Genomic DNA, 25,270 nt, shown 5'->3' on the forward strand with positions numbered 1-25,270 from the left:
AATGAATCATATCTTGATCATGTGGGATCATGCCAACTAAAGCTCCAACTCTTCACCATAAAAGAGGACCTCTAAAAAAGGTACGTAAGAATTCTGCCTCTCACACTCCTCCTTCTGTTGAATAAGATTTTGACTTAAGCATCGAAAGATCCTCACTAGAGCTACCTTCAATTTTGAACTTTTTTGTAGGTCACGCATCCAAAAGGCCCACCTTATCATCAACTCCAGTGCCCTGATGTCGGTCGATTTTTCACACCAACAAATAGAGGAAGGGAGAGGAGCTACCTCCTTCATAGTCTCCTAATCATCCTCATCCAGGAAGGAGAGATCGATGTCAAGAAATTGGAGGGCAACCTAGCAGCGATAATCTTCAAACCCGATCTCATGTCCCTCATTGAAGGAATCCTAACCAAATGCGACTTGGGTGTTATAATACTCTTCCAATGCCTTGAAGCTGTCAACTGTCCGAGCCAACTCCCACTTGAAATCTTTCGAAGCCTTGAAGGATTCCATGGCTGAGTGGTGGGCCTCGTCAATCTTCTCTTCGGCCTCCCACCTAACCTCGACGATCTGATCCCTGGCCTCCGCCGCTTGCTTCTCGACCTCCTACTCGGCCTCAGCAAGCTTCACATTGGCTAATTGAAGCTCCTCCCCTCACTATGTGAGATCAGTGAAAGTCTTTTCAAGGGACTCCCTCAGTCTATCGATCTCTGTCTTGGCCACTCTAGCTTGTTCGCATGTCTCGATCGTGTCAGATTTGGCTTCTTTGAGCAAAACCCTATTCATCTCCTCCCTACACGAATGGTCCAAGGCATCGATCAAAAAATGGAGAACCTGTAAAGAAGTTATGATCAGCAAGGGGACGAGAAGAGAATCTAAGGAGACTAGAGATAAGATAGGCACCTGATGAATGATAGTTATGGAGAATCATTGTCGAGAGCTAAGAGGCATGCAGTTGATGCCTCTCAGCTCTACAGGAAGCATCCTTTCGGTCAGCTCCTTGATAACTCTAGTCATCAAAGGTCACATCCTCTGGAATAAAGATGACGCGAGCATCTGAATCCATCTCACCAGAATGAGAACGCACGCTGCTTAGGCCAGCAGCAGCAGAAGGTTGAATGGGAGAAGGCTGACCCCCAGTCTCTTGAGGGGGTGTCAGAGCAGCAGACGAAGAAACCATGGATGGAGGAGATGTCAGTGCTGGGGTGACTGTAAAAGTCAGAGCTATAGCCGAAGGAGTTGAGCTTGTAGGAGGAGTTGCCAAGATGACAGTGGCCTCGATCGATGAGCCACGCTCGTCTGCACCCTTTCCTCGATAGGTCACCGACTTCTTGGAGACACTTTCAAATGCGGGAGCCTTCCTTTTCTTCAGAAGGATCCACTTCATCTTGACAATATCTTCTGACTTTATTTCTACAATCAGTTAAACTTAGTCAGTAGCACTAAACTTAGAAACAGTAAAGAGAATAGATGCAATACTCACCCCCTGGGTCAATTTGCTAAGTCCAGCACTGAAAGGTGCCTCATCGGACATCAATTCATCAATCGAGAGAGCCTTGAAGTCTCTACGGATCTTGAAGCGATCTTTTTTCTTGGCCTCCAATTTTGGAATCTTAAACGTGAAGCCTGCATTCGACCCCAGCTCGACAAGTTTCAATCTTCGACCATGGAGCTAGAAACAAATAAAAATCACTCCTTCCAACCATAAATAAAACATGGAGCACCCTTAATCAAAGAAGAAACCTCCCTCTGAAAGAAAAAATACCACCAATCCTTAGAGTGAGGATGTCTTTTGATGGTGAAGAAGGATCGAAAGAGATCGACAGATGGCTGGATGCTTGCCATGAAACAAAGAACCAAAAAGCCTACAGCAAATCTAAAGGAGTTTGGGATAACACCATAAAAAGATAAACCGTAAAAATGAAAGAGATCAAAGATGAATGGATGAACAGAAGATCTTAAGCCCGTCCGGAGTGCTTCCCCATATACGACAAGCTGATCGGGGGGCGGGTTGCCTACATGCTCATCGACCTCGGAAAGTCTAATATTGAAAGCCGGAGGGATTCCATACTAGATCCGGATTCAACTCAAGTCATCTAGGTTCAGTATAAAGTGATAGTCACTGAAATCTAGCTCACTCTGCTCAACCATTTTCAAAAAAAAAAAGATTGGAAGGATACTTAAAAAAAGAATGGAAGAATGGAGGAATAAATGGATGAAAAAGATAATCCACCTAGGAGCAAAGGAAGGAGATAGAAGAAACAAAATAATTGCCAGAAAGCTTTCGAAAATCCTTCGAAAAGGGTTGCATCACGGAAGAAGAAGAAACACCCTTGCTTCAAAAAGCTACCATAACAGATAAGAGAAAGAGGAAATAGAAGACTCTAGCAGTAGTCAGAGAAATTAAGGACAAGCACTTCTTCTATTTATATCCAGAAGAAGATAATATCTAGATATCGAATTATTTCTTTCCCAACAAGTTAAAGAATATGGCACACGTGCCATTTTCTTATTCGGCCAACTACTGCTGTCAGTTATGCAAATCGGTGCCACAATTCAAAAGTAGATGATGAAGTGATAGACATTTAATTCCATCATGATGACTTAAGTCATGCCGCCTCAAATCTGTCCCAAAAAGTCATGCACGTTCCATCAGTCATAGAGCCCTTTTCACATCACCGGTCTAAAAAATGGTAGGTATACTTTCTTTGCCCGACTGAAGTCGAACTCGAGAGTAGGAGGCATGTGTTGGAAAAAATTTCGTATAAGCCAAATTTATAAAAAGACCTATAGCCCAAAATGATTGTGTTCAGCAGGCCCATCAACAGGGATCTCTGATTACCCAAGGTCGGCCACCACCTTTTCTGATAATTCGAGGTCGGCAACTACTTTCGTTGATTAGTTCTCCACCACCGTCTGACTAGAAGTCTTGCTCGTCGACAGTAACTTGACGATCTCTACACGTCATCACTGATGACTTCTCGTCGGTCGATCACTCATGCATTATGGAGTAGATCTTGACGATGGTACGAGATGACTGATCTTTAGTCATCGTCGATTAGTTCATACCTCTACAGTATTCAAATTGATAGTTCCATTTAAAATACGATACCCACTAGGCAATAGCTATCGCTAGATCGATAAGGCAACCGCAAACGTCACATTTCAGAAATATCGAGTGACAATCTCGTGCCCAATAAATCATATTCTGATCGTACGGGATCGTGCCAACTAATTTTTAACTGAAGCTCCAACTCTTCACCATAAAAATGGACCTCCAAAAAAGGTATGCAAGAATTCTGTCTCTCATGCTTTTTCTTCTGTTGAACGAGATTTTGACTTGAGTATCAGAGGATCCTTGTCGAAACCACCTTCGGTTTGGACTTTTTTGTAGGTCGCATGCCCAGGAGGCCCACTTTATCATCAACTCCAGTGCCCCAACATTGGTCAATTTCTCGCACCAACAATTACGGCCAGGATCAGAACCAATTTAAAAATTAGATAACTTGATTCTATTAAATAAAAATTTAAGATGAAATTAAAAACATTCAAAATATTTAGAATTTTTCATATACTTAAGCCTGTCATAGAATAACTGCAATATAAGATCATTTGATATTCTCATGAGATGAGAGAATCTAATATAATATATAAAAGAAAGGATCGAGTTGGTGAACTTTTGACAAGTGACATTTTGAGTATTCGACAAGTGACATTCTAAGTATTTAGCTGATTTATTATAATTTTATAATAAGAAGGATCAGGCTGGTGACCTTTTGACAAGTGGTATTTTGAGTGTTTAACAAGTAGCATTTTGAATGTTTAGTATTATTTATTATAATTTAATAAAAAAATTTATATTAATCATTTGGAGAAAAAAATATTTATTAATTATTTTTAATATTAGATCAATTAATTAGTTTCAATTATTACAAGAAAAATGACTTCTTTGAGACTCAAAAGATTGAATGTGATTTGAACCCGATCAATAACCCCCACCTCTACATTCAACCTGTAAACTCTAGCAGTTATTTCTAGAATGAACTATCTAGTCCATCTGGACCAAACTAGTTGGGGTTAGCCTAGTTGACATTAGTCAGTGTTCGCAAAGGGATGCAATGGCTCCACTCATCTAGACATCCCCTTTTAACTTTCACCTCTTCTCATATGATTTAGCTGATAGCATGGCTGCTTATTCGATCGAGTGTGGATTAAGAGAGGGAGGGGTGTGGCCCCTCCTTTCCTTTTTGCTCCTCTCCACCACTGAGAACACCCCACCAAACCTCTCCCTCTTTCTCTATCTCTCTCTCTCTCACTTTGAGTCTAGCTACCTTGCTAAACCCCACTGCATAGGTGGTGGCTGAGCCTAGCCATATTCCATCCCCAAATACCTTGCTCCTCCTTTATTTTTCTCACCATTCAGTTGCTAGCCTCGCTAGACCCAATACTTGGTCAATCTCGAGCATCAACCTTGCTACAGCACCAAAACCCTCTGTGCGAATAGTAAGCCAATTGGATGCCCCTTTCTCCCTCTCTATCATTTTTGAGGATGGGCCTAGAATCTCTCTCACCTATTTCTCTCTCTACCACTCTCCCTCTCCCTTTTTCTTTCTGTGGATTGTGGCTATGCCACCGGTTGGCAGCTAACAGCCTGACTCGACACTGGCTCCTCCTTTTCTCCCTCTCCCTCTCTACTCCCTCTCTATCTGCCCTACAGATAGTGGACCTAAGTCCACTCTCCACCCCTCTCCCTTTCTCTCTCTCACTCTCTCTTCTCTCCTCTCTCTTTCTCTCTCTCCTTTTCTCTCTGTAGTCAGCTGCAAACCAACTTTCGATCTCCCTCTCGATCACCTTTTCTTCAATCTTCTCTCTCTCTCACCCTCTCTATCTCTCTTTGGAGAAGAGTGCCCGAGCTCTCTCATCTATCCTTTCCCCTCTGTTCACACTCCCTCTCTTTCCTCTATCTTGTCCTCTCTCTTTTTCTCTCTCCCCCTTTATCATTGGACAATGGGTTGAAGCCCACATCCCAAATAAATAATGGGCTTGATATCTACTTTTTTTCTAGCTAGTAATGGGCCAATACCCATATATCCTCTCTTCTTCTTAAGACGGTGCATTGAAACCCACTTACTTCTTACCCTACCCCATTTTTTTTTCCAAATTTAATTTAATTATTGGATTAGGCCATAGAAAACCTAGGACTAAAGCTAGGATCAAAGAGTCCAATTTTGAAATTTAAAAAATTAGAAAAATTAATTATTTAAATTAGTGAGGAGGTCAGTTTCTAGATTTTGTTATCCCAATTATTGATATTTTAATTAATTGGGTGCATTAGGTGTACCAATAGATTAAGTTGATATGTTGGATCAATCTTCGCTATAGGTTGAGAAAAGGATCCTTGTATGTGTGTGTGTGTGTGTGTGAATTTGGATATGCATATTTTTTATATATGTATGTATGTATCATGTGCCAACAATTTTTTGTTAATGTTGCATGTATTATTATATTAATTATTTTCACATGAAACATGATACTAAATTATGTTCAAATATGGTAAGCATATTGTATATAATTAACTTATAATAATTTGGATCTTTATATGATTGTATAATTAGGAAAAAGAGTATCTATACTTGCTGGTCATGATATAGAAATATTATATGTATGATTTGTTAGGTTCAAATTGAGATATATAGTATTATGATGTTACTAATCCCAAGCCAAAAGGTGGCATGCAGCAACTTATTACAAGAAATCATGGCCATAGCTAGTTCGATGCCAAGAAAACTAACATTTAAAGCTATCAAGCCAGTGATAGAAATATGATGTCTATGATTTGTCATGAGCTAGTTTATAACTATGGTTCGGCCAAATGCTGAAAAGTTAATATTGACAAATATGACCTCTGATAATTAGATAATAAAAAATAATTTAACTGGAATTACTATCGAATAGAACTGCTAATATATGATATGCATATGTGTATGAATATGGATATTTTTATATGGGTACATATATATCATATCCCAATAATTTTTTTAATGTTGCACATATTATTACATTAATTATTTTCATATGAAACATGATACTAAATTATATTTAAATATGGCAAACATATTATGTATAATTAACTTATAATAATCTAGAATTTTGTATGGTTGAATGATTGGGAAATGGAGTACCTAAACTTGCCGGTCATAATACAAATATTATATGTATGATCTGTTAGCTTCAAATTGAGATGCAGTATCACGACATTGCTAGTAACAAGCTGAAATATAGTATGTAGTGACTTGTCACAAGTAGTCATGGCTATAGCTAGTTCAATGCTAAGGAAACCTTAGATTTAGAACCAGCCATTTAGTGGTAGAAATAAAACATATATATTTTGTCATGGGCTAGTTCGTGATTATGGTTAGTCTCAATGCTGAAAAGTTAACGTTGTTGCATCTGACTTATACTAGCCAGGTAATAAAAATTTAACTAAAATTACTATTGAATAGAACTGCTAATGCTATAATATATGATATGTATTTCAAAATGCTATTTTGGCTATTTGATGTATGCGTTGGAGTTGATATATTGTAAATACATGTTGGCATTGTTATTTGATTCATACATGAGATAAATACTAAATTTATTGAACAAATGTATGAATTTTGTAATTATGCTAATTTGAAATTATCTTAGCAATTATTATTGCTAAAGGATATTATTTTATTCACGCTGGTATATGTGCTTAGAGGATTTTTACTAAGCTATTTGCTTATATATTATTATTGTATTTTTTTAGTAGGGTGTATACCTCTGGGTATAATCTAGGACTTGGTGATGAGAGAGTACTAGTTAAATTTTGTGCCTGAATCCGAATGCATCGGAACAATATAGTTGGTACCAATCAAATACCAGTTAATGATGGAGTTATTTTGTTAATCTTCATTTTCATATGATCTCTTGTTACTAAGTATATAATTTGGTTAGATCATCTGGCCTACATATTAGGGTTGAAAGTGGCATAGATGATGTCCATCCAGATCTGTTTTCACATCCGAATCAATCGAGTTATGGATAGAAATTTGAGAATCTGACTAATGTTCATATCTGTATCTGTATCTGTCAAAGAAAAATGAATATGGATATGAATAGATAGCTATTTGATCCGCATCCAAATATTCGAATCTACCTGTAAGTTTATATAATTTTATATAGCATTATATATTAATTTTAAGAAAAATAAAATATAAATATCTATTAATCATTTATATTATTATATTTTTGATTTTATATTATAATTATATTTATATTCATAATTTATTATATTTTAGTATCAATTATACTTATATCAATTAAAAAATATAAATTAAATTTTATATCCAAATAATATCCATCCGTATTACAGTTTCAGCCCCACGGCATGTACTCTGGGCATACCTGATCCAATCTCCCTAGTCTCATGCTGCGTATCTAAATCGGTTGAAATGACATGAGTCGTAAAGGAATGCTGTAAAGATCAGCTTTTGTTTTTTTTTTTTTTGAATTTATCTAAGGCCACTTGCATGAAAGATATTGGCGGGGGCAGTCTTTTTTTTGAAAATATTGGCGAAGGTAGTCGTAACGACCCATCTCTTTGATTTTACAAACATGATCCAGAGCTAGCAAAGGCATCTCACATGCCTAAAGATAGCTTTAACTAATCTAATTGTGGTTTTGATGGAATCCACAAAGGTGGCGGGCTTGCTGTGTGGTTGCTGGTGGCCTTCTGCCCTTTCTTTTGGTGATCGGCTATTTTAGAGGCTGGAACTGAGATTTATGGAGCATCCGAGCTTTTGTCAAAATCCTTTTGGAAAGTTCGCCTGTCGTTTCTATTTGCACGTTGTTTCGAGTGTTCTTGTTTTTATTTTTAACTGTGGGGTAGAGGAGATGCCTCCTCTCTCTCTCTTCCCCGGAATCAAACACACGTCCCCCGAGCTTTAGACACCGAGAAACGCGACCCTGATTCCCGCTGAGTTGTTTCTTTCCCCTTTTCAATAACGACTTTTCTCTTTATCCATGTTGGTATCGGTGACGGTAGAAAAACTCCTGGAGAAGCTGAGGTTTAGGCTGCTTTCTTTTTCGGTTCTGTTTTTTTTTTTTTTTTTTTTTTTTTTTTTCTGGCGCTGTGGTTTGATTCCAAGGCATGTTTTCGAAATGATTCAGCTGGATGTGCAGGAGAAAGCTTTCCTTTTTCTTTTCTTTTTTTTCTTTTTGAGTAAAAGAGAGACTGTGCACAGAACAGCACAGTCATACCCAGCTTTTATTACTATAAAATAATTACAAAGTGAGAGAGGAGATCAAAAGAATTACAGTATGGTCTGATTACAAGATGTATCGGATTGTAACAAAAGAATTAAAACTCCTCTGTAAGATCGAAGAGGAGAAAGCTTTCTTTGCTGTTGCATCTAATAGTTAGTCTTTCATGTTGACCATGGAGCATAAGGACAGGTGATTATAATGCTGATCTTATTCGTGTCTAAGATGGAATAATTGCTGCATGATTCGATGCCTATAGAAAATACAGTTTGTTGCCCCAGCATTTCCGGTAAGCTCTTTCTTTTTCGAGATTTGTGCACAAGAAGAGTGACAAGAGATTTCTTATGCTTACCATGAATTGTAGACTTGTCCTTAATTTTTATTGGCAATTGTAGGTAGGTGTTGGCCTCTCATGAAATATATGGACGCATGGAAATATCAATATATACTAGAATTACGCCTTTCCCTTTTTTTTTTTTTTTGGCACAGAATTATAGTTTCCTACAAAAAGGAAAGAAAGTACTAAATTGAGCACTATTTGTTTCAAAAACAGCGAGTGCCTATCATTCTAATCAAGATATCATCTGATATGGTTGCGAGCATGTACTAGTTTTGCTCAAAAAAAAAAAAAAAAAAGTTTTTTTAGTTTGAAGAAGAAAGCGAACTTAAACCCTGCAGCCCTTTGACCTTCTCAATAGAAAAATATATATGATATCAAAGTCCAGGTGTATCGAAGGCAATATCTATATCAGTCAATGGATGCATCAACCGTGAGCATCTTTTTGGATCTCAATCTTTTTCACTCATTGGAGGAAGGCGTTGATAACCCATGTATTTTTCATTGTTATTATATGTTTCCTTCCTCGACCAAGACTGAATAGCTGATGTCTCTACGAGCTCTACAAGCACATGAAACCCAGCATGTCTGTCGTTCATTTTGTTTTAGCTGATTTATTATCCCACAGTTGTTGGGCTCAGTAATAACATATTATAGAAGGTTACAGTTTCCACAACCGTGACAGCCATCTAGAGAACAACAAATAAACTAACAACTGACAGGTTAGGGCATGTCATTTACATAATTTGAGACTTGTCTACAGGCCAGAAATCTGTGAGCTTATAGAGCCCTTTTATTTTTTTTTCTGGTCAGAACATCATAAAAGGTTCCAACCTTCCATATATTTGACCCAAAAATTATGGAAAGAAAAAAAAAAAATTATTACCTAATGAAAGCTATGGAAATAAGGACACTAATTAATGTAACATTAGTGGCAGTCGCAATCCATGGAAATAGGCATAAAGAGGTTGCGGACGGATCCTGTCGATCCATAGAAATAGGCAATAAAGAGGTCTCATATGCGAACTTAGAGGTCTTCGCATTCAAAGCCACCAATCCAAGTGGTCACGCGAAGACTTTGGACTTCCCTTTGTCTGCTCTGTGTAGAGCTTTCGGAAGGGTAGCACTTTTTTGAGCATGTCCTTGTCACTAGAAGAAAAAGGAACTGTGGTACCCAGTCTCCTTTCAGTCTTTCTGCAAACGGCCAAGCCATTTGAAATTATATTAAGCCATAGATTCTGTGTCAAGCAATACTCCATTGAAATAGTGGACAATCTGGGTATCTTTAGTTCCTTATGAGATTAATAGCACAAACAGAAGGGAAATCTCAATTGGATCACCTTCCTTGAAGTAGCCAAATCCTCTTTTATCCCTCACTTTCATCCCTTTCAAGGGCCAGTTATTCTGTCGCTTTTTAACTTTAAGAAGCTAGAAAGATTCTCTTAAAGCAATACCTTGATCCTTAGCATTAAATCATCCAATGTCCTTGGCGTCCATCCTTCCAGACTAAACAACAAAGAAGAAGGTTCAAGGTGCCGAGATCGGAAGGGCAGCCACAATTTAGAGTAATATAATATCGAACTTAATTCCAGCAAACAAGATATGCGGTCAATTCAGATCACAGTTGTGTGGTAACATGGCTTGTAAAACCCCTAACCAAACAAGCATCAATTCCTAGGAGAAGTCGGATTGTAGTAAGCGAGTTGAGTCCGATAATAAAAACAAAACCAAATTAATGACTGCGGAAAGGGGCTTCATGCAGCACCGATACTCTCCAGCACGCTGACATGCTGACTCCCATTTATCCGAAGAAGAAATCAGGCATGAAGATAACCACACGATCCTCTTGTGATTGAGCAGAAGTGCCTGCGAACGTTATACATAATATGTCCCTGTATGAAAGTGGAGCGGCTGATGTAGTTCTTCGAAATTATCATGTTATGGGGTAATGTATGGACATATCTACAGAAAGTGCTCTGGGACCACATCCTCTTGCGAGTACCACCCCGCCCGGATAAATTGATTGCCTTACCTAATGCTCCTCTTTTTCTTTTTTTCGATGAAAAGGGGAGGCTGATGGTCTGAAGACCTGTAGCCACCTGTTATTATTCCAGGGAAGAGAATGTACAAAAGGTGAAATTTACAAGAGAAAGAAGTAAGGAGAGAAAATAAAATCGGTTAAGACAAAGAAAACAAGGAGGTCCGAAACGGGTTCAACCAAAACAACCGACTCAGAGGACACCCTCTTTTTCTTTCCCAGTTTCTTTTTCTTTTTCTTTTCGTTTTTTTCCTTCTTTGCGCGCGCGCGTGTGTGTGTGAGATGGAATGGAGGGGAGCCGTGGCTCCTTACCAGGATTTCATTAATAAGAGAGTATGTTGGTGCGACCGAGAGTCACAGTCGGGGGAAAAACACGAAGACTTTTTGCCATTACTTAATGCTGCTACGTGACTTGTCAGTCGCAAGTCTCCAACCTTATTTCTTAATTCCTGGAAAGTAATAAGTTTTTGACGGGATGCTCACATGGTCATTTCTGGACACTGGCTCTATATGTGGTTGCCTATAAATACTATAAATGTCAGAGCTGAAACCTTTCCGGTGTTCGATGGTGCCATGCTCACAAAGAAATCTTGACAAAAACTGAAGTTATCTTAAAAATCACCATGAAGTGCGGTTCTTCTGCTTGACAAGCCATTCCAGTGTTTCTCTTCTCCACCACTGGTTGTTCTCTTTAAGATGTCTTCTGCGATGGAGATTATTCCGATTTGAATGCTGTGTTTCTCATTTTACTTCATTGTTTGAAACCTTGGGGCAGTTCTTAGATGTTTCAAACAGTCTGCAGGAATGACCTTTGAGGTGATTTAATGACTCAAAGATGCCGGAGATGAAATGCAAAATTTCTTTTGTCAAAACAATGGATTCAAAGGAAGTAACCTCTGCAAGACACAAGCGTTCCAAGAGGTAGCTGATTCCTATCCCAATTCAGTTGTTTCCTGCTTCTTTAGCCCTACTGTTTTTGAGAATCCGGATGAGTTTCTGGGTGCATGTCAAAGGGAGGAGGTTGTGTTCTTTCCCTTAAAATTGCTGGATTTTCTTTGGATCTTACTTAGATTTATCCATTGCTTAATTCAAAGTTGTTAGGCATGTGTTTTTGTTGTACCCTGCGTTGATATAGTTGGCTTGAGATAACAGTGATTCTGATAAGAGAGTCCAGAAGGATAAGTTGGATTCATCGCTCAAATCTTTTCAGCGTCTTATGCTGGTGAGAATTTTTCTTTCTTTAGATCCTCATGTAGAGCCAGAATTTCTTACTTCATGTATATCAAGAGTATTTTTTGTTGAGATCCTAATTTAGGAAGCTGGAGTTTGTTGATTCGTGGATGTGCGGAATACTTGTCAACGACTGGAAATAAATTTTAATTTCAAATTATTTTAGTTTCCTATTTATATCTCCAAGGCATGCAGCTGCCAAGCATGTTGATTACAACAACTGTGACCTTTAAGTTGCAATTTCGCATTAAAAAAAAAATGCAAATTATGTTGTCTGTGGCTCTGTGCCTTTTGATTTTGAATGGATACCAGTCATGTGTGGCTAGAAAATGCGAATGCTATCAAGCCCTCTTTACATAACAAGGGACAATGTGATTGTTTACTGGTAGTTATCGGCCATTCTAGTTTGTAAAAAATAGGCACTTCTATCCAATTTTTTGGAAGTTTTTGTACTAGCAAGTATCTTCTTAGAATGGCGAATGCAACATGAAAAAAAAAAAAATAATAATTCCAGATTTGCTTTGGTATACAGGATATAGATACTAAGGGGCAAACTGACATCAAGAGCAGACCATCTCCTGATAATGAGGTTCAAAGTTCTTTGAAGCAAGAGGTATGCAACAGAGCACATAGCGCCACTAGAAGCTAGTTAAATTATGCATCTATTTGTAAAATTTAAATCTTTTTGAGACTCTAATTTTCTGGCTTGCAAGTGCTAACCCTCTGCGCACTAAGCAGCCATGCATTGATAATCAGTTACCTACGTAAATAGACCAGAATGAAATTGTGATCATCTGGCTATTCAACATGTTTGAAATGCTGAAATGATTGTGCAAAAAAATGCTGAAATGATGACTAGTATTTAGGTGTAACTACAACATGCCATTTTTAAGAATTTTTGGAGTTATCAACTAGCTTCTAGCAGTATTTGGTTCTAAGAAATGCTCCAGTGTTTGGGATTCAAATTTGGCAACAAAGAATGCTCCATCCAGTTCCTGGATAATTTATATTGCAGTTCTTAGTGCATATGTTTTAACATTATGTGAAAACTATAACTTTTCATCATCAAGTTATCAGCATTACGGATTCGTTTTTGATCAGCACATGTGTGTTCTGATTGCTTTTGAACTCTCCGTGGCAGAAGATAACATCCAATATAGCAGAACTAAACAAGAGCTAGCATCCTCAAGTACAGTTCCAATGGAATGCAGAGATATCTTGAGGGACCCGAAATTCTTAATAAATAGCACCTAGTTTATCTCTGTCTTCCATAACCCTTGCATCGATGATTACTATCAACAATTACAGCTTCTCCTGCACACTGTCATATTCTGAAATGCTTTCTGATTTTTCTTTTTTCTGAAGAAATGCTTTCTGATTATTCTTTGTTACAATGCAGATTCAGCAACTTGAGAAATGGCTCCAGGATCAACTTGTTATGCGCCGTGCTCTAGAGAAAGCATTGGGGTACAAGTGTCCTGTTGTTGATTTGTCAAGTGACAGTTTGATGCCCAAAGTAACTCTTTTCTGATTTTTCCTTTTCTTGCTGATGACTGATGTTTACTTCTTGAATGCACCGTTACCTTCTTTTTGAGCACCTTTCAAGTTTCAATGGCGCCTACTTCAATAATATGGTTTTGATTGTTGCATAGATATCTTAACTTCAAAGCGAGAGTGGAGTGTTGGAATGCTATATATATATAACTTTCTAAAGTCATTTCATGCTCTAATTGTTAAGTAATCATTATATGCCAAAAGCTTAAGCTGTGAGATGCGGTCCGGAGTACATACGTGAAGGCATGGTAATATTGACAAAAATAACTCAAGACAACAACAGATAAGAATGAGTGAGGAGCAGCTTAAATGAGAACAAGTTAAAGGAAGAAAGACTCAAGAAAATAAACAGTAATATTGACAAAAACTTAAGCTGTTAGGGAAGAGATCAATAATGTATGTCAGGTCTTAACACTGAGTCAACCCTCCTCCATATATGACCTGGAGCAAGTCAAGAATGACTCAATATAAGAATAAGTTAAGAACAACTCAACCAGAAATGAGTTAAGAAAACGCTCGAGAAAATAACCAGAAAAAATCGATCTGATTAGGGTTCAACTCATGACCTCTGATTCTGATACCATGCTCATTAACAACTAGATCTCAATAAGTGAAGTTGTTATGGAAAAGGTCAACAATGTATATCAGGCCTTGATACTAATGACAACAATCTCCTAGTTTCTCTAATTCAGTTAGTTGATGACAATGCTTGAGTTTTAAATTGTGATAAAGACAAAAATGTTAGCTCATCCTCAGCTTTTATTTTACTTAAGATTTGTAAGATTTGTCTTCACCTAGGTTTAGCTATTGACTATGTAGGAATATCCATTTGACAAATAGAAAAATTTAGATGTACCTAATACCTGCTTGATTTGGATTGTGATACTCAAATTGGACTTCAACTTTTCTCCCACTACCTTTTTTTTTTCTTTAATATTACTCTGTCTTGCTTTAGAAAGTGCATTAATATGACTTCCATATGGTGTCAGCCCACCAAGGAACTGATAAGGGAGATTGCGATGTTAGAATTAGAGGTTATGTATTTGGAGCAATATCTTTTATCCCAGTATCGAAAAGCTTTTGAACAGCAGATATCCAGTTTATCACCCACTGCTGTTAAAGACCGAAAGGGACAGCCACTGGGCTCTCAATCAAGGCTATTATCAGATGCTACCACATTGAATATCCCATCCAGAAAAGAAAATCCAGCATTTCAGTCTGGTCGCATGATGCTTCCCTACACGTCAGCCACCAAATCCATGAATGAAGCTTGTGTTGTCCATAGCCTAGAAAAGCACAGTCGTGGCATCCGCCGAAGCCATTCCTCTCTCTTGCAACGTGCAGTTTGTTCAGCTAGAGTGTCGCCTTCTTCTAAGAACCTAACTAGAGCTCTTGAGGCATGCCATACCTTGCCTTTATCTTTTCTTGAGGTAGTTGGAACTCCAATTTCATTCATACTTCTAGGTTTCTCAGTCGGTTGATTAATGATGGATTTTTATGGCTTAGATGCAGCATGGACAGAATGCTAACTCAGGAGGGGTGATAAGCCTTGCAGATCATCTTGGAACTAGAATTGCTGATCACATTCCTGAGACACCCAACAGAATCTCTGAAGATATGGTCAGGTGCATGGGCGCCATATATTGCAGATTGGCTGACTCTCCTCTGGTGCCTCAAGGCCTCTTGTCTTCTCCTACTTCATCCTTCTCGTCCAAGAGTACATTTTCTCCCAATTTTATGGGATATGTATCAAGTCCTGGTTGTAAAAGAGAATCCACTCTAGATGCACTGCTAGACAATCGCTTTGTGGTCGACGGATTAAAGGAGTTCAGCGGATCTTACACTGCAATGCTTGAAGTAACTTCTATACGCAAGAAGAGTCAAAGATTGAATGATGTTAATGGCATGCTGCATGACTATAAGTAAGTTTTCTTATTCCAGAACTTCATCTAAAATCTGATGCTTATTGAGGCACTTGTCAAGTCACATTATACCTATTCTCAATTTCTTTCTAGTTGTAAGCATGTATACCATTCCAACACACTGGTACTATTTCTAGCTTCATCATGATGTATGACCAATAGAATTTGATATTTTGACTCCATGGCTTGTGTCCACAAGTACTTTTTCTTAATGAAACAGACTTATTGGACTGCTAATTGTTTGTTAATTAAGTCTGATCTCTCAAAAGGAATATAGAATTACTAGAAACTTATTTGATTTTTTTTTTTTTTTCAAAATCTGGCACTCAAATCTCTGTTTAGCGTATCTTTTGCTTCTTTTTTTCTTTTCTTTTGAGTGTGATCTCTGTTTACTGCACCATTATCTGCGAGACTACATATCTGATTAATGTGCATGTGTCTCTGAACATCTGACAGAGTAGAGAGATCAGGTGACCAAATTAGTCATTTCTTCAATTCTTTTAATATAATTTGATGAGATTGACATTTAATCACTTCTGGTAACAGATTGCTTGTCCATCGATTGGAAACAGTGGATCCCAGAAAAATGAAGAGCGAGGAGAAGCTTGCCTTCTGGATCAATGTGCACAATGCTATGATGATGCATGTAATTGCTGTCTACTTTTTGAAGCTTGGTCATCTATGCCATGTGCTATTTTTCTTTTTGAAGTGATCTCTAAGTGTCATCTCCTTATCAATTGCTTATGTAGGCACATCTAGAGTATGGGATCCCTAAAAATAACATGAAAAGGACATCATTACTCGTGAAGGTGAATATGATCTCAGATAGAGGTTAATTAAAAAGCAGTGTACATGTTGCAGATTTCGAGGGCAGCTATTCTGATTATAATTTTGTTTGCTGCAGGCTAAATATAATATAGGTGGTCGTACTATAAATGCAGACATGATACGAGGTTCAATTCTGGGATGCCGTACACATCCTCCTGGACAGGTGTTCTTTCTATGCTTTGTATTTTCCTTAAAAGATTTACTGGGTCTATTGATTTTATTTTGTTGTACATCATAGTTGAAGACCGTAATTGACAAAGGTTGTGTTCTTAGGCTTGTGATTGTTATTCTATATCATTAAAGTTTATGCAGTAAAACTTTGTAATCTTCTCTCCAAATATTCTTCCTTCCAAAAATTCACAAATACCACTACACTCCTAAGAATGATTTCTTTTATCTTTCGATAGCCTTCTTTTTTTGCAGAGTTTTGTAGCTACTTTTCGTAAGCATTCCCCATTTTTTAAAGAAAAATGTCTCACGATTTCCCTAGTAGTGCCTCATCTTCATAATGTGGCTACTATTCAACTAGCTCCCTCATCAAGCTTCAAAATACAATTGACAAGTTCTTTGACAAAAAATTATTTTGAAGAACCATCAACAATCCTAGATATGTTTTTTACTCACTCCAGGAATCTCCTCCACAGCTCCCCGAACTTCAAGTTCTTAAAATAGTATAAATTACATACATGATTTATAATCACTGTGGAAGCTAACAATCGGGTAAGCCATCTTCTGGATCCAGCTCGGTATGAAAGCAAGCCTTAAAGAGCTGCTCTTTTATTTGTTATCTATTTTTTTCGGTTGTCGCTATTGTGAAATTTGTTGCAACTGTGTAAGGTTAATTATCATGGAGAAGAAACTCTGTTCACAGAACCTCTTTAGATGAGCTACTTATTGCTGATTGATACTAGTCGTTTACTTTCTGCAGTGATTCTTAACAAGTCTTCTTATACTTGTAGTGGCTTCGGATATTACTATCCCCAAAAATGAAGTTCAAAGATGGAGATGAGTGGCAAGCCTATGCCATTGAGCATCCTGAACCTCTGTTACATTTTGCACTTTGTTCCGGAAGCCATTCAGATCCTCCGGTAAAGTTTAAATTGCTTATATCTGAAAAAAAAAATGTCTCTGCTAGTTAAGAACAATTATATTCTCATATTGATTGACTTTCCTTGGAAACTTGCATGGATTAGCCTGCAGATAAAAACTAAAAATTCAAAAAAAAAAAAGAAAAAAGAACGGGATACGAACTTAAAAACACTAACTAGAAATGCACAACAACAAGTCTCTTTGATATGGCTCTGCATCCTCTTTTTTTTTTAACTTTTTTTTTTTTTTGCTCTTCTCCCTTATTATAGGTCCGCATATACACCCCAAAGAGATTGTTCCAACAGCTGGGAGTTGCAAAAGAGCAGTACGTCCAGGTGACTGTTGGTACTCGAAAGGAACAGACGATTCTTTTACCAAAGGTTATCGACACTTTTGCAAAGGACTCCAATTTAAGTGAGCAAGTTTTACTGGACATGATTCAATGCTATCTTCCTGAGACTATAAGAACGGTTGTGCACCGATGGCAACAGAAAAGTTCCTACAGGATCATTGAATGGGTACCTCACAACTGCTCTTTCAGATATTTGCTTTCAAGAGAATTGACAAGTCTTTAGACCAACTGACACCATCTAATGTTTCTACTAAGAGAACCATGGTCTGCCTCTGTGCGTGGAGATGAGTTGGGTCCTTTTTCTTTTTTGTGTGTTTGAGCGTAGTGTGCATAAAAGAGTTGATTTATGAGGATATAAAGGCTGCTGACACTGTATTCGTGTACATAATTCAGTGATACTTGCATAAGGTGGACATCATGTAAGCCTTTCTCTTCTCACCAAAAAGCAGGGCACCAGTCTACGTTAGTTTACCCTATGACTCGAAATCTTCTTCGATATTTATACACTTTTGCCTGGGATCAACTCCTACCTGCACCTCTTAAGAATTCATAATCTCAATAAATTGGGTGGGGGCTAGCTGGAAACCCCTTCTGTTATCTTAAATAAGGAAAAAAAACATGTATGTATACACCATGCGGGTAGTTATTAGGTAGATACTTCTTCCTGTACCATAACTTTTAACTTGCTCCTTCACCGATGAGCACGATTTGGAAAGTGTGATACGTTTCTAGAAGATAGTGCTCAGGGATGAAACGAGAATCAAGGATGCCTGTACTCTGTTGTTTGAAAGTGAACGCAGGTATTTTGCTTTAAGGTAAAGCGGATACAATATTGGCTGACGGGTTGGAACAGGAATTCTCATGATTCGTCTTTTTTTATTTCTCTCATGTTAAACGGTGTCTGGATTCTTCCTTGCAACAATCATACGTATGTTCCCTCTTTATACTAAGAAAGAGAACAACCATGGGTGACCTACAAATCTAGATACATGAAAGAAAAAGGAAGTGAAAAAATAAAAAAAAATGTAGAAGCCTCCAGGATATGTTACATGAATATTTGGATCATTCACGGCTAGGCTCATAAATTTACGATGATTGATTAGGTTCATAAATACTTTCTTGAATACTTGTGCAATATATATATTACTTACTCTATTTTTTGTTCTTTTCTTCACACTTTGTAATGGTAGCGGTTCTTCCAACAGCTCCTAGGTTCTCCCGACAGCTCCTATAACCCCTGCTTCTCTTGTATAAAACTCTTCCATCAATAAAATAGTGGTGGCCGTTTTACAGTCATTCTTTTCTTCACACTTTGTAATGGTAGCGGTTCTCCCAACAGCTCCTAGGTTCTCCTGACAGCTCCTATAACCCCTGCTTCTCTTGTATAAAACTCTTCCATCAATAAAAATAATACTTGTGCAATATGAGTACATGGCAGTTGGAACTTGCTATTGGCATACATGTCTGTACCGTTGCTGCTTCTGCAAATCAGCAAAGAATATTATCATGATACAAGCTAACCTTTAGTATTCACGAGGAAAAAGAACTTGAAAAATGGATTTAGTTTCCCACTTTATTTACATCTATAAATTGTAAAAACAAATAAGAAATGCATTAAAAACGAAAGAAAGAAAGAAATTGCCGATCCATACTATTATGGTTCCATAAGGACTGGAAGCTGGAGATTAATCAGCTGCGGTAATCCACAAGAGCACGTTCGTGAGGCATATACGCCATCAGAGTGGGACGCGAAGGAAGAAGAAGCTGAGCTCGTGGGCTCCGAAAAACCCGGCGGGGCCCACCAGATGGTACGACTCGGAGTCCACCGAACCCACCACCCTCTCGAACCTCCCCCTCATGTACGTGAAACCGCCGACTCCCCTCCCAGCGCCGGCGGACACCGCGCGCATCGCCTCCAGCGCCCGGACCTCCGCTTCCGTGGCCTTCGCCCGCCGGGTCCCGAAGCCGGCCCGCCGCCCATCGCAGGAGACCGCCCACGCGGGCTCCGCCAGAAGCGGGCCGGCGCCACCGGACTCGCACTCGAGCGTGATCCGGGAGGCGCTGGCGAGGTGGCAGGGGGCGAGGGGGAGGTCGAGGAGGAGGAGCGTGGGGCCAGCAGGGGTGCCGTCCTGGAGGAAGAGACGGATCCTTCTGTTAACGTCGCCGTCGGGGGGCAGAGGATGGTTCCGGTAACGGTGGGCGGGCGGGGGCTGAAGAGGGGGAAGATGATGGGCTTGCAGGGGAGCAGCAGCGCGTCCGCGATCCAGAGGAGCATGCTCCACCGCGACGCCGCGTGGTTGCTGTCGTCTCCTCCCTTGCTGCCGGCCATGTGATGCCGTGATCAAATTTCAAATTAATTAGAATTGAAGAGCAAAAATTAAAATTCAAATTTAAAAAAGAAAATTGACGAAGGTGAAGAAGAGAAGATAACGATATGATTGGGACTTTGAGAGAGGTACGTGTGAATTATCGAGGAAGAACGAGATACCGAGAATCTTGGTGAACAGAAGCGGATAAAGTCGACGTTAACGGGAAGCATGGAATCTTTCCTCGGATGTGATCATAGCTCGCATTCTCGGTAGTTAATCTGGTGGGCTGGAGTGTAAATTCGAAATACACTTAATTTTAATGATTATTATTACGGATGTGTTTATAGATTATTTCGCGATTGCAGAAGGTACCCCGCTCTTCGTAATTTTTTTTTTTTTTCCTCCGATCGAAAAAATGAGGCCGCAAAAAGCGAACGGATAGAGAAGATTGTTTAGAAGAGTCGTGCCGTGAGTATTCAGATATTTGGAAATAGCACGAAGCCGTGATAGGGTGCCGATCGGGTGATGGCTTTCCCGCGACGCGCCGGAAGCGCTGCATGCGCATCACGAGTCCCGCCATCTCCGCGGCCATATTGCCGGACCGACTAGCTAAAAACTAGTACTTTTCTCCATTTTTAAGATTACCGAGGCCCCTAGAATCACCGCCCAATCCAATAATCTTAAACTAATCCAAAAAAGAAATTTTCAAAATGAATAGTAATCTTAGACTAAATTTGAAACCAAAAATATCATACAATCTAATAAAAAAAATTGATATATATATATATATATATATATATATATATATATATATATAAAATATATCAATATATTTATATTGATGTTACATATAATTTTCATGATTTATACAATATTATGATTCATTATTAATCATTTTATTATTCAATTATATTTTTAAAATTATAATAAAAATATAGCATTGTACTTCATATTTATATTATAAAATTATTTAATATATTACTTCTTACTTGCCTTACTTTCTTAATCAAAATAAATATTATATTAAAAATAATATAAATATAAATAGATTATTAATTCAGCAATAACAACTAATATAATTTATAAGATTAATCAGATCTAATTATCAGCACCACGATCCATTGTCAGTCTCAAAAAGACTAGCTTATGCTATAATTTCTAGTCTAGATGGCCATGATATTTGAATTCTTTCGCAGTATTTATGATAATCTGAGATGTATTATTAGGATTTCTATATAAATATATGAAATACATCTGATATAAAATAAAAGCAATCCATACGGCTCTCAAATTGGTCATCAAATTGAAATTGGTAATCTAAAATATTTAATAAACTGAAAAAAAATAAATTTCCAGCTTTGACACATTTCTTCCTTACTGTGTATTGATCCAACAGAAACAAAGATGCGAAAGATTGATCACAACCTCGTGATGTGCTTGATACTTGAGATCTAAAGACTTGCAAGTTTTTATGAGCTCAGCCTTTGCTGTGAACATTAGCTATATATGATGATGACTCCTACTACCCCGTAACCAAGCCACCTTTCTATCTCCGTTTTGGATAACCTATACCTTCCTAGACTCTTATTTTGAGTATAAATCCTTTTATAATATGCTGAAAGATGACCTCATGCATGAAGCCAAGAGCATGGATGAATCAGCAAGTAAGCAGCCCTCCTGACCGGTGGATAGAAACAATCCAAAGGGATGAGACAACTTAGTTGCTAATATTGTTCTTATAGTTTTCAGCATTATATTCCTTCTCTTAGTTTGGCTGGCTCCAAGACAGCGGTTACTAAAAGGGGCACCCAAGTCAAGGCTGTGGGGCTGTTTAATAAGCCATCAGGGAAGGAGCGACAGCAGGTCCCGACTCTTGCAAAGCTCGTCATTGAAAATGGGAAGTCACTTTGCACTGTAAAATTAATAGACCTTGGTTGCCGCGGGCTGAGGTTCTCTTTGCATGAGAAAGATGGCGAATAAAAGTTGATTTTTTTAACCAGGATCCTAATGGACATCGTCATAATGCTGATTTTTTTAACCAGCTTTTAAATTTTTTTTTTGATAGATGTTCCAATATGTGCACAGTACTTTTGAGTACCGCAGAGGATTTCGTTCTTATAAAGAGATGCAATTGTTCATCTGTTGAGTTCACGTAAATATCTCCATCGGCTTTTTTTGCTTTTTGAGAAAAGGAGCAAGGTGCAAAGATTTTGATGCCTGAATAGTATCTGTTGTAACCACCGTTGTGCTTTAAAATTTATGCTTCGGAGCTCTTCATATAGATCACCAGCATTCCAGCGCAATGCAGCAACCGGCAAGGTCAAAGGGAGTAGTTGATACTCCTAGAAATTACCAGGAGGCCGTCAAAGGGGGAGATCGTGGGGATTTGGGACAGAGGAGGGGAGGATTTGGATAAGCCATGTGGATCTCATCGGAACCATCATCGATGGAGGTGGAGTTAATCCGCCGGTTCTCGAAGATCGCCAAGTTGCCGGAGGAGGCGGTGCAGGTGAAAACAATAGGATGGGCGGCCACAGCAGTGGTGGCCAGGAGCCTCAGTTGGCGGATCTCAATGGAGGCTGTGATCAAGGAGTTCCGATAGAAAGCGATGGTGAAGGGGGAGGTGGCCGCTTCAACTTGGAGCTAGGCCACCTCATTTTCCGCGTTGCCAAGGTGGAGGAGAGAAATACTGTGCTTAGCCAATCGTGAGTGATCGCCGGCCAGGCCATGGCGGTGGAACCCTGATGGCCGCAATTCAAGCCGACTGAAGGAGCAGTCCGATCGGTGTTAGTCTGGGTCTGGCTGCTGTGACTTCCAATGGAGCTGTGGGGAGAGGAGACGATCTGTGGCATTCTCCAAATGGCCAGTGACTTGGTGGTGGTGGATGAATGCATGGCGGGAAGGAGAAGGTTGGGCTTCTCGAAAGCGTGCATCAGGTTAGACCTCGACCGTCCGTTGAGATCAGGGATGCTCAAAGATAGATCGGACAGACTCTGATGGCAACGGTTCATCTATGAGAACTTGGATGTGGTCTGCCTCCGGTGCGGTCATTTTCATGTTCCGAGAATCTGCCCCTTCGAAGGGGAGGAGGGAAGCTCGATGGCAGGCTTAACTGTGGACAATGTGATCCGGGGGGCTAGGGAGGAGGTGCTTGGACCGTGGTTGATCACGATCCGATGGTAGCTGCCACCGAAAAATAGCAATGAAATGGAGAAGAAAGGGACCGGGTTGATCAAGCCCCCAAATGTGGTAACCAGGCCGACTCAACCTAGGAAGACCCAAACCCAAAATTGGCCCATGTTGACTTGGCGAAAAGATCAAACGGCTAGATCTAGCCGTTTAAAATCATACGACGGTGATCACCCGACAGTTCAATGATCAGATTTGAAGCTGGGGGTGCGGAGGTCCATGCTGGATTAGGCACAGAGTCAGATATGGAGCCTGGCACAACCCTACCCACCAAAAGATTCGACTTGCTGGTGGTGGGCCGCGAAGAAGAAGGCCCAAGTGGGTTGCGGGTTGTGCGGGCTCCAGCAGATTGTGAGCGTAGGCTGGCAAGGAGAAAAATGCGGAAGTGGGCCTGGGCTAGCCCAAACACTCCCGACCTAGTGACTTTGATGTGGGCCAGGGCCTGAGAAGTCCAAAGGCCATGTGAAGAGGCCTGAGAAGTCAAAAGGGCCAATAACTATAGGAAAACCCTTTCTAGCCTGAGCAAGACCAAGGGAAGGCCCTGGCCAGTCCAGAGGTTAGTTTTGATGCATCCACTGCCTCGGGTGAACCTGGAGTCTTCTTCTTCTCAGTCGGATCCTCAGGTGAGAAAGGTATGAAGGTGACGACATTGGGAGAGCTGGATGGCCCAGTAGTTATAGGGGATGCTGGGCAGGGGATGGTGATTGCGAGGGATAGAAATGGACCTCATTTGACCCCTGAGACGAATGGTCAGGTCCTAGATTATGATGAGGCTATGGTCCGACTGCGGTAGGTCATCTAGGGGGAGGAGGGGAGATCGATAGATTTAGACTCGATGACAGTGGAGGCGAAGGCCGATACTTAGATGGATGGGGGTATTGGTGTGGACCCTCTTCTGCGCCAACTGCCCCAATGAGATTGTTGATCTAGAACACCTGAGGGGCTGGAAAGCCCTCGTTCTGGATAATGTTTGGAAGAATGATTTAGCAACATTGCTCGAACATTTGTGTACTGCTGGAGACCCATCTGTCTGGGAGGAGCCTTGCTCGAGTCAGAAGATGGATTTTGCCAATCTGGTGCACTTATGTAGTAGAGTCCAGGGGTATATCCAGAGGGATCATGGTGTGTGGCATCACAGCTTGGTTAGGGTGGATGCATTCCATGGCTGTGAGCAGCAGGTTGCTCTAGTCATCTCAGAGCAGACCGATGGGCCATGGTTGTTATCTGATGTGTATGCTAGCACCGAGTATCGAAGCAAATGATTCTCTGGTCGAGATATCAAGACTGGTGACACAGGGCATACCCTCTCTCATCACTGGAGACTTCAATTATATTGTGGGACCTATGAGAAGATGGGTGGTAGATAGTATGTTGATACTATTGACTCAAGAGAATTCATGGAGTTCATCGGTGACTTGAGCTTGATCGATCTTGGTTACACTGGTCTCAAATTCACTTGGTGCAACAACCGTCTGGAGGGTGTCAAGGTTTAGAAGAGGATTGATTAGGCTCTTGCCACCACTATTTGGTACTAGCATTTTTCGAACCATCTGGTACAGCACTCCAGAATTGCTTCGGACCACTATCCTCTTCTTATCATCACTGATGGCTCGAAACTACCCAGAACTCCTTTCAAATTTGAGAAGTTCTGGATCTTTACCGAGATCATGGGATTTGATCAGAGATATCTAGAGGATGCCGGTCTGAGGTGATGCAAGATATCGGATGATCAGGAGGCTGGAGTTGGTGAGAGTAGGCTCATCCGATGGAACCACTTGGAGGTCGATGATATTTTCAGACAGATTGAGGGGGTGGAGGCAGACATTACTGAGCTTCAGAGGAGAGATGATCAGGAAGGGGCCTTTAGGAGGCAGATTTGAGGGAGCTTTGTCAGAAGCTCGCTGAGCATCATTCCTTATTGAGATAGCAGGAGGTTTTATGGAGGTAGAAATCAAGATCCGGTAGATCAAAAGGGAGACTGAAACACCAGGTTCTTCTACTAGTCAACGATGATTCAGAGGTCTACCAACCGCATCAGACAGCTGAGGGAGACTGACAGTAGAGTGGTGGAGGACAGGGAGGAGATCAGAGGCCAAATCTTTCAGTTTTTTAGGTTGCGTTGGATTACCCCCT

At 39.8% G+C, this 25,270-nt stretch overlaps 2 protein-coding genes across 3 annotated transcripts; one reads left to right on the forward strand and one right to left on the reverse strand.

The window, feature by feature from the left end:
• Positions 1 to 11,217: 11,217 nt before the first annotated feature.
• LOC105033707 (uncharacterized) lies at positions 11,218 to 18,107 on the forward strand. 2 transcript variants are annotated; one of them, XM_073247731.1, is made up of 11 exons: positions 11,218 to 11,585; positions 11,817 to 11,886; positions 12,427 to 12,507; positions 13,294 to 13,410; positions 14,438 to 14,878; positions 14,955 to 15,370; positions 15,917 to 16,016; positions 16,120 to 16,179; positions 16,275 to 16,361; positions 17,158 to 17,286; positions 17,557 to 18,107. In XM_073247731.1, the coding sequence occupies exons 1-11, from the start codon at positions 11,500 to 11,502 to the stop codon at positions 17,860 to 17,862; spliced, it is 1,893 nt and encodes a 630-aa protein (XP_073103832.1). In that variant the 5' UTR covers positions 11,218 to 11,499; the 3' UTR covers positions 17,863 to 18,107. The 2 variants fall into 2 exon arrangements, with proteins under 2 accessions (XP_073103832.1, XP_019702309.1); XM_019846750.3 differs by having other exon boundaries at positions 14,961 to 15,370.
• A 416-nt stretch (positions 18,108 to 18,523) lies between these two features.
• LOC140853393 (protein MIZU-KUSSEI 1-like) lies at positions 18,524 to 20,441 on the reverse strand. The gene is made up of 3 exons (XM_073248012.1): positions 20,128 to 20,441; positions 19,292 to 19,957; positions 18,524 to 19,120 (listed from the first exon to the last, which is right to left on the reverse strand). Exons 1-2 carry the CDS (start codon positions 20,176 to 20,178, stop codon positions 19,376 to 19,378), a joined length of 633 nt encoding a protein of 210 aa, XP_073104113.1. The 5' UTR covers positions 20,179 to 20,441; the 3' UTR covers positions 18,524 to 19,120; positions 19,292 to 19,375.
• Positions 20,442 to 25,270: the final 4,829 nt, after the last annotated feature.

The sequence above is a fragment of the Elaeis guineensis genome, chromosome 13 (genome assembly GCF_000442705.2).
Source record: "Elaeis guineensis isolate ETL-2024a chromosome 13, EG11, whole genome shotgun sequence".
In the NCBI taxonomy this organism is placed as follows: Eukaryota; Viridiplantae; Streptophyta; class Magnoliopsida; order Arecales; family Arecaceae; genus Elaeis; species Elaeis guineensis.

What these genes read in the sequence shown, in the direction of transcription:
- LOC105033707 (XM_073247731.1), top strand. Translation starts at nt 11,500, where the DNA reads ATGCCGGAGATGAAATGCAAAATTTCTTTTGTCAAAACAATGGATTCA. An exon ending in GTGACAGTTTGATGCCCAAA is followed by an intron (nt 13,411 to 14,437) that starts GTAACTCTTTTC and finishes ATATGGTGTCAG; the next exon opens with CCCACCAAGGAACTGATAAG. An exon ending in GGACATCATTACTCGTGAAG is followed by an intron (nt 16,180 to 16,274) that starts GTGAATATGATC and finishes TGTTTGCTGCAG; the next exon opens with GCTAAATATAATATAGGTGG.
- LOC140853393 (XM_073248012.1), bottom strand. Translation starts at nt 20,178, where the DNA reads ATGCTTCCCGTTAACGTCGACTTTATCCGCTTCTGTTCACCAAGATTC. An exon ending in TCTGTTCACCAAGATTCTCG is followed by an intron (nt 19,958 to 20,127) that starts GTATCTCGTTCT and finishes CATGGCCGGCAG; the next exon opens with CAAGGGAGGAGACGACAGCA.